Consider the following 9528-nt stretch of genomic DNA (forward strand, 5'->3'; position numbering starts at 1 on the left):
CTGAGTCAAAACCTCCAGTCTCTTCCTAGTCTGTGCAAGTGGTCACGTGACTGAAGCCTTGCCAAGTAACCTCTGCAGACACAGCACCTACAGAACCCCTTCCTCCCCTGGACTCCAGCCTTGGCTCAGTAGCTTTGGCAGGAGGTCTCAGGTCACAGAAGTCTTCTGAAGATGGGTTTCAGCTGCCTGCGGAGCTGCAGCCTTCGTTCTTAAGAGCATGGCTTGTTCCTGTGCGCTCAGAAACAGCTTTTCCTTGGGTGGCATCTTTCTCCTGAGCCCCAAATCTCTGTTCCCCTAAGCAGGAGTCTCACAGAAACCCGAGGGGGTCAAAGTTACACCAAGGACCTCCCAGGATATATACCTGGAGGAAATCAGGCCGGGCAATGGGACCTCTGGGCACGGGGACCACACAGCAGACGACCATACCCTTGAGGGAGAAACCTGAGACACCGAAGTGTGGCAGCGCCCCGCACACACTACTTCGTGAGCGGAGATACGCCGCCCACCCGCACAGCTCGTATCCCGGGATGGCGGCCCCGACCTGAGAGCGCTCACAGCCCGGAGCAGCGGGCGCAGGGCTACTGAGCCGAGGAAGGAGTAGGTGAAGGGGACACTGGAGCCACTCGGGCGACAGATTCTATTAATGCTTCTTTCCGAGGAGAGCGCAGCTGGGTGAAGTGACTGCTTTAGAGAACCTGGAAGGATTCAATCCTCCACAGACAAATCGCCGGCGCCACACTCTTTTAGAGACCATCTTCCGGGGTCCCAGACTTGGGGTCTCAAGTTCCTCAGTGCCATCCCTACTCTGGCCCTCTGACCCACCATACCCCTCCGAACCCGAGTACTGCTACAGTAGCTGCTTGCGTAGGCGCCCACACTCACCTCCCTCCGGGACAGCGGGCCTCGGGCCAAGCCCGCCCCCGCCACGGCACTGCGCCTGCGCTGAGAGCCCCGGCGCGGCCCACAAGCCCCAGCGACGCGCGGTCGGTGTTTCTCTCAGCCCGCGTTTCTCCGACCCTCGCACTGTATATTTTAGCCTTGTCACGGGGTAGAAAAATCACTTTTGAATTTTAGTTCCTAGGATCCTATAATGGGTGTGCCGAAGGCCTCCCTCTTCTTCAAATGCAGGAGCTTACGCCGCACCTAGGGCTTCTCAGTGAGGCCAGCCCGCACCTCACATGGCTGTCTCCTCCCCCTCGCACTTGGGAGTTTGGCTCTTTGGAAGTTGCGGACTAGAAGAGGGAAGGAACGCGTGTCTCTCATTTGACCGGTGGTCCTCTCTGGAGTATTACCACACTGGCTCACGCTGACCTGAACAGGCGTTCAAAGGCGGGGTCTTCAAGGGCCGAATGTGAGGCCCTCCCTCCTGCGCAGTTGTCTGCTGCGGGCTTTCCACCCCAGGGTGACCTCTTCCAACTGTCTGGGTCCGCCGCCACCCCCAGCTAACACACTTAATGGGGTGTCCACTGGGCCACTCTTCTGCCTTGTTTCCATTCAGGCTTCTGACATCATTGCAAGCAACCCAATCTCCACTGGGGAATCTTTTGGAATCCTCATTTGATTTTTGGAGAGAAGTGCCACGCATTTTCCCCTATGGCTAATTCACTACTGGTGATTCCTTCCCACCCCCAACCCCTACCCCGCAACAAGTATTCTATTTACATCAGGGAGTGGGTGTAGGCAAAGCAGGCCTGGGAAGATGGTTGAGGATAGAGAAGGCGGTTTGGTCACCTTTTAATAAATCCCGGAAGTGGAGAGGTTGTCAGGCCCCAATTATTTATGGCCCTTTTTACAATGTGGAGTACTTGATATCTCAGCTGTTGATTATGGTTTCCTGGGCTAAAGGACAAATCCAGCTCAATAGCTACATCACCCCTGCACATGGATGTATCAAAATCTTAAACAATTCTGCCATTGTTGAACCTGTAGCTGAGGTAATCATTCTCACTGTTCACAAATATTCTGGATGCCTTCTTCTGTAAGCGCACCCCAAGGGCCATTCAGACTATATTGCTAGGCTAAAGGGAAGCCATTTTACTTCCAGTATGCTTTTGGCTTGGTCTTATTTTTTTTTATTTTTTATTTTTTTGAGACAGAGTCTCACTGTGTTAGCCGGGCTAGAGTGCCGTGGCATCAGCCTAGCTCACAGCAACCTCAAACTCCTGGGCTCAACCTCAAACTCCTGGGCTCAAGCGATCCTCCTGCCTCAGCCTCCTGAGTAGCTGGGACTACAGGCATGCGCCACCATGCCCGGCTAATTTTTTGTATATATTTTTAGTTGTCCAATTAATTTCTTTCTAATTTTTGTAGAGACAGGGTCTCGCTCTTGCTCAGGCTGGTTTCGAACTCCTGAGCTCAAACAATCCGCCCGCCTCGGCCTCCCAGAGAGCTAGGATTACAGGCGTGAGCCACCGCGCCCCACCGGCTTGGTCTTAAAAGTTTGGAATTGACCTGCTGCTTGCTGACACAGCTGCCGGGCACAAGATTAGAAAACAACCTTGATAAAAAAACAGATCAAGAGTCTGGAATAGGCCTACCACAGACAGCTGATGACAAGATCCACTGGATGACCTGTTGTTTGCTGATAGCCATTGAACAAGTTATGATGACTTATGTAACCGGCTCCATAAGCAAGAAAATGTTTTCTTAATAATATTTTTAGTTCCCTCATATTTCAAGTAAGTTTTCAATGTTCACGTTATGGCTGGGGCTGGCAGCTCTAAGTGACCTTGACAGTTAAGATTTATCTCAGCCCTGGTAGCTTAGCAGCTACAGTCTCAAAATGGGCAGAAAATAGAGAACTCTCAGTACGATTTGCTGACCAGAACTTTGTAAATTTCTGTTGCACTGATGCATTCTCCATTTAGAGTTTCTTTCCCAGGAACCAGGAACCTCCTACAAAGCTTCCACGACCTGTTTGTCCTGAGAAGATAAGATAAGCAATACTCCACCACAGACCGTGCCCAAAGACCCATTGAGCCTGCGCACAAGGATGAAAGAACAATATTAACCCCTACCTTATTGTAATACTAAAATCCCTGCCCTAGGAGAGACTTATCTGCCATTTTTTGATCATGGGACATATATACTAGCATGATTTCTCACTGCACTTGAGTGCTCTGCATTCCACACCAAACATGCAATGATGTTCACACCCCTCATGCATTATTCATTTTGCCTCCAGAAAAACCCCTTGACCACGTTGGTCGGAGAGGCGGATTTGAGTCATTTCATAACCTCCCAGTTGATGCATGCACTGAAATCAATCAATCAATCAATCAATCAATCCTCTCCTCCTTAACAATCCTTGCCATGGCTTTCTGTGCATCAGGCAACATCGAATCCCTCTTGTGGGTTCGTTAACACTTGCACAAAGCTTGCTTTCTGCTACATACTTCCTTCTCTCCTTCCCTTTATAAGTTGCTCAGTAAGCAGGGAAAGATGAGATGGTCTTTGAGACAACAGTCCGACATCTCCTCCTTCACCAACACTGGCCTCTGGTATTTGGTTCTCAGTGGCAGGCTGCCAAATCTGCATTCAGCAACATTCCCAGCACATTGGTAGAATTGCAATTTCCCATCCCTTAGAAGTTGGCAGAGACCATGTGATTTGTTTGACCATAAAATATAAGAAGCAATGTGTGCCACTTCCAAAAGGAATCTTCTCAGAGCCAATGCACACTTTGTCATGTTTCTTTTCCCTCTGGTTCAGAGACTGTAATGTTCGGTGGGACAGGAAGACTCTAAAATGGCCTCCAATGGCCCCCTTCTCTGGTATTTAAGCCCTTGTGTAATCGTGTAGGCTGAACATAGTGACTCATTGCTAATGAATAGAAGAATATGGAAAAAGTGATGGGATGTCACTTTCCAATTGGGTTACAAAACAACTCTGGCTTCTATCTTGCTAGCCATCCCTCATTTTTTTGATCACTTCCTCTCTTACTCTAAGAGAAGCTAGCTGCTTTGTTGTGAGCTGTCTGTGTGGTACATGGAGAGGTCTATTTGGCAAAGAACTGATGTCTCCAGCCAGGTAGCACCTGAGGCCTGCCAACAGCCTTAGTAAGTTTGGAAGTGGACCTTCTGAGGCCTGCCAATCACCACGTAAGTGAGCCTGGAGACATATCCTTTCCCTAGTTGAGCTTTAAGATGACTGTAGCCCCCACTGACACCTTGATTGCAGTCTTATAAGAGACCCAGCGTCTGAACTGATCTGGACCCTCAGTCCAAATTCCTGACCCACAGAAACTATAAGATAATAAATGTTTGTTGTTTTAGGCCACTAAGTTTTAGAGTAATTTGTTATGCAGCAGTAGATAACAAATACATGCAGGATGTTTCTGGAGTGAAGGCAACATGGAGCTGAGTCCCTAGCCTGTCCAGCATGGGTAGGTCATATGGGCAAGAAATAATCTTTGTTGTTATAAGCCACTAAGTAGATTTTGGGTTTGGTTGATGTCTTAGTCAGTTCATAACAAAGCACCAGAGACTGGGTGACTTATAAACAGAAATGTATTTCTCACAGTTCTGGAGGCTGGAAGCCTGAGATCGGGGTGGCAGCATGGTTGGGTTCTGGTAAGGACCCTCTTCTGAGTTGCAGATTGCTGACTTCTTGTTGTATCCTCACACTGTGGAAAGAGAGCTCTCTGGGGTCTCTTTTACAAGGGCACTGATACCATTCATAAGGGCTCCACCTTCATAACTTAATTACCTGCCAAAGGTCCTACCTCCCAGTACTATCACATTGGGAGTTAGGATTTCAACATACGAATGGAGGGGATACAAACATTTAGTCAATAAGAGTTGACTATTGCTCTAACCTTTGCAGGTGTAAATAACAGTGATAAACATCTTTATATATAAATTGTTTATCAAATTCTCATTTCCTTAGGACAGATTCTTAGAAATGGAATTGTTTTGTCAAATGGTTTGAAGTTTTAAGACTTAATGCATGTTGCCAAACTATGGTTCAAAACAGTTATGCCAATTTACACTTCTACCACTGAGGGGGAATTTAATTCACCAAACCCTGACCAGTTTTTATTTGCCTTTCAATCATAGCACATGTTGATATAAACACCTGTTTATTCCCCCCTCCTAAACATCTTTTGAACATAATGCTTTCTCTCCATTCCCCGGTACCACAGTCTTGGTTTAGTCCTTTGTCATTCCTTATGTGGCCTACAGCAATGTCCTACTAACTGGTCTTGCTTTCTGCAAGCAATCTGCCACACAGCTTGCCTAAGTGATCCTTCAGAATATTAACCTGATCATTATTCTCCTGCTTAAACTACTTTAATGCCAACCCCTGTATTAGTTAAGGCAAACTAAACTGCTATAACAAATAGACTTTAAAATATATTGGCTCAGACAAAATAGAAGTTTATCTTTCCCTTAGTGAGCAGTCCAGGGTAGATATTCCATGTTGGTGGGCAGGCCAGAAAGAAGACATTTTTGAATGATTTTTTTACAAAGTAAAAAAAAGAAAATCTCTTAGAGGTGAGGAAAATCAAGGGATTTCTCACTTAAGATTGTGCATGGCTGTTTCAGTGACAGAGCACACATAAACTAGGGAATTCTGGGAATCCAAGGTATTTGGATGGAACTGAGCCATTTTGGTTTTCTTGCCAACATCTTGTACAGTCTGAGAGTGAGGTCAGTGACAGAAATTCTCTAGGTGGCAATTTATATTTGTCCAGTACTACAAATATATATATATATATGTAAATATATATATATATTATGACAGGTATACCACCCGAGTGAAAACTCCCCACGTGGCACTGTCCCCTACAAATATATTTTAATTTATTCTACTATATTTCTTTTTCCACCTAAGAAAGGGAGCAAGCAAATTTATGGAACCCAGATTACATGCATGCTGATACTAAACAATTAAAATTTCCTGGCTCCATTTTATTTCCAGTCGACTGGAGCAGACTATTGCTTATTTCTTGCCACTGTGACTACACAGCTGCTCTTTCAAGGGTATCTCACACTGTGCTGGCAACAGCGGAGCCCCCATCACTCTTGCTGTTGTCTGTGTAGTTTGGAGTTTCTCAGATGAGGGTCACAGGCAGGGGAAGGAGATAGGATGGGAATGGTAAGCACTAAGTAGGATGAAATGAGGACTTCATATAGGAAATGACAGAAAACTTTGAGCTGAAAAAAGGCAAATCCTGTGACTACAAATACCTAGATTTTCCTTGTGGCTGGCAAACTGACTCTGAAGACAATTCCAAGAAAGGAAGGTTCCAGACACTTTGGAATGACTATATAAGTGAAATTAGCGCATACCCTTCTAAAATAACATTTGAAAGACAAAGATTTAAGTCTTTAAGTTCCAGTATGTGTGTTCAAAAAAGCACTGTCATTTATAGTTATTACTCAACACAACTCTTCATAAAATGGCTAATGAAAGAAAAACAATGTAACATAGTAACTGAGCTTAAACTTAAAAAGAAAAGGCTTGATTTCTGAATTTAGGTTTAAACTGAGTTTTGTCACCACTCAAGAAAAGGCATAAAAGTTTTTTGACATTACCAGGGAATACTGTGGCAAGCACTAGAAATGTTAGCTTACATAATGGCTGATTAGTCCTTTGAAGGGAATATGTAGAACTTAAAACTTGATTAATAATGCCTACGCTGCTCATATGGAAAATTCCAGGTACCTCCAGGAGTTAAACCTGTATTGGTTTCTTAAAAAAACAAAATTCCCAAAACTTTGCAAAGTATCGTGACACCCTACTTTATTAAAATACAGATGACACCCCAGTTAAATACCACTTAAGCTATGCTTACATCTTACATAGCTATACCAATGAAAAAGAACAGGAATATTTGAAGTGCAAATGTTTTGTTTACATATTTAAATACTTCCTTTCCTCAACTGAATACTTACTATAATACAGTACACAATTGCTTTATTCTCTTCAATTAGTATCTTGTTAAACTTTTTGTTTTGTTGTTACAAAGGAAAATATCTTCGTAAGAATTTTTATAAGAAGTCTTCACTTCTATAATTAAAGAGGAGAATCAGATTCATTAACACTGCCATGCCCATTAAAAGTGCCAGCAAATGGATGAAAATATTACTCAAATTCATAGAACATATTAAACCACATTTTCTCATTTGATTAATTATGCATATTATTGGTAGGATTGGAAGAAAAAATGGTGATATTTACTGCAGAAACTCATAAGAGGTATAATTTAATAAAATGTATAAGCATGTACTTTATACTCACACTTGCATAACTGTATTACTTATTATAAAAATTTAAAATCAGGAATGGTAAATGTAGTTTTTACTGATTCCTTGATTATTTAGTTTATGCTTTCTTTCCAAGCTCTATGTGCTATTATTTGTAATTTAGTGTTTTCTGTGTTTTTTTTCTGTAAAAAATTTATTATCACTTCTAAAACATGATTGGCATTTATTGTTTATGGGAATCCACCCTTCCAAATTCATTCAAATTGTGGATTTCTCCTCACCATGAATTCTCTGTTTAGTAAGATTTACCTAATATTTAAGACCTCATATTCATAAAGTGAATATTATATATGAATTTTCTGATGTACAATAAGATTTGACTTCTGGGAAAATGCTTTTCCACATTTGTTACATTCATAGGGCTTCTCTCCTGTGTGTGTTATCTGATGTCTAAGGAGATGAGACTTCTTGATGAAGGCTTTGCCACACTCAATACATCCATAAGGTTTCTCTCCTGTGTGAATTCTTTGATGTGTAACAAGCACAGATGTGTTGCCAAAGGCTTTGCCACATATGATACATCGGTAGGGTTTCTCTCCTGTATGAAATCTAGAATGCTTATAAAGGGATGAACTATACCTGAAGGTTTTCCCACATTCCTTACATTCAAATGAGTTCTCAAGTGTATGAGATTTCACATGCTGATTAAAGGAGGAGCTCCAAGTGAATGTTTTCCCACACTGACTGCATTCATAAGGTTTCTCTCCAGTGTGAAGTCTCTGGTGGACCACAAGTTGAGCTTTATGCATAAAAGCTTTCCCACAATCATTGCACACAAAGGGTCTCTCTCCATTATGAATTTTCTGATGAGTGGCAAGGTGTCCCTTCCTGCTATAGGCTTTCCCACAGTCATTGCATTCAAAAGGCCTTTTTCTTGTATGGTTTGTTTCATGTCTAATGAAATGAAACTTCTTTTTGAAGTCCTTCCCGCATTCACGGCATTCACGAGAGTTTTCTCCACAATAACTTCTATTATAATTAAGAAAGTCTAAATTAGGTTGTAAACTCTTCCTGTATGATTTATGTGATTTTATTCTTGTAGGATTAAGACTTGTGCTCATATTATAACGGTGGATTCTCTCCATAGTCAAAATTTTATTGAATGTGAATAAAACTGACGTCAAAAAATTGTCTTTGCTTTCCTGATGCTTCTCTGGTTCATCAACAAGTGGGCAGTCAGCTTCTAAAAAGGAGTACAATAAAACATTCCTAGTTATTTGTTCCCACCACCATGTTACAGTATGAGAAACATTTATGGTTTCAAAGCTAGTCTCTTATTCTGAAACAAATCCTGTATTTGCCTTGTTCCTCTTGAGTTTTAAGAATAAAACTGCTAAAAAAGAAATGGGGAGCAGATGAATAATGAGAACAGATGGCTTAACATGACCTGTGGAAAGACAGTTAAACAGGCACAAGGTACAGTGAGTAGGGTACAAAGGAAGTCAAAAGGTTGATCAACAGGGGTGCAGGCTTAGCTCATAGAATGAAGAGAGAGCCCATCATGGAGATCTGCTTAATTGATAGGGTAACTAGGGGAACAGGCTACAGGGGAGTTAAGGGAAAATATTAGAGAACAGACTAGGTTTGGAGGAGGCAATAAGAGGCAGAATCCTCACTATGTAATTCCTAGATCATCCTGGTAGATAGTTCCCTATTTGTCTCCTTTGCAACTCTTTTTCCCCTTAATCACGCTGCACAATGTCACTTTCCTTTAGGAACATTCTCATATCTCTAGTCCTCTAACCCCATCCAAACCACAGCTGAGGCACATCTATAGACAGAGCTCCAGCTCTACTGACAGCTGGGATTCACTCTTACAATAAACTTGTAAGCGCAGGAACACAAATGTCCAGCAAGTCATCCAAGGACAAGACATCCTAGGCCCAGGCATAGATTCTATTTGTTATCATTTTTTACTCTGGCTGGGTTTCTGTATATGACAACTATCTGTCCAATTTTATGTGACAAGTACTGTTTTTATTAACACATCCTTTTTCAATCTGCCTAACTAGTCTCCAGAAAGCTGCTTTGATCCTTAAGTCACATTTTTTTTGCTCCTATACTCAAAATATTATAAATCCCAAATCTGTTGCTCCATTTAAAAAAACAACTGTGGGGAGGGGATTGTAATTCCCCACTCTCCAGTGTCCCTCCATGTGGAGTAATACCCTCTTGCTTTGTGCCTTATCTGTCTCTATGGAGCTAGACTGAGCAGTGACTAGGCTATGGCCATTCATACACATTTCTTTTTTTTTTT

The 9528-nt window shown here is 42.5% G+C and overlaps 1 protein-coding gene across 1 annotated transcript in view; it reads right to left on the bottom strand.

Annotated features, from left to right (window-relative positions):
• Positions 1–6835: 6835 nt before the first annotated feature.
• The window catches only part of ZNF684 (zinc finger protein 684), a 12439-nt gene continuing 9746 nt past the window's right edge, over positions 6836–9528 (bottom strand). The window contains exon 5 of the mRNA XM_012646691.1: positions 6836–8454. Within this exon, the coding sequence (XP_012502145.1) occupies positions 7556–8454 (899 nt within the window). The 3' untranslated portion in view covers positions 6836–7555. The remainder of the gene's footprint in view (positions 8455–9528) is intronic.

The sequence above is a fragment of the Propithecus coquereli genome, unplaced genomic scaffold (genome assembly GCF_000956105.1).
Source record: "Propithecus coquereli isolate 6110/MARCELLA unplaced genomic scaffold, Pcoq_1.0 Scaffold249, whole genome shotgun sequence".
Classification (NCBI taxonomy): Eukaryota; Metazoa; Chordata; class Mammalia; order Primates; family Indriidae; genus Propithecus; species Propithecus coquereli.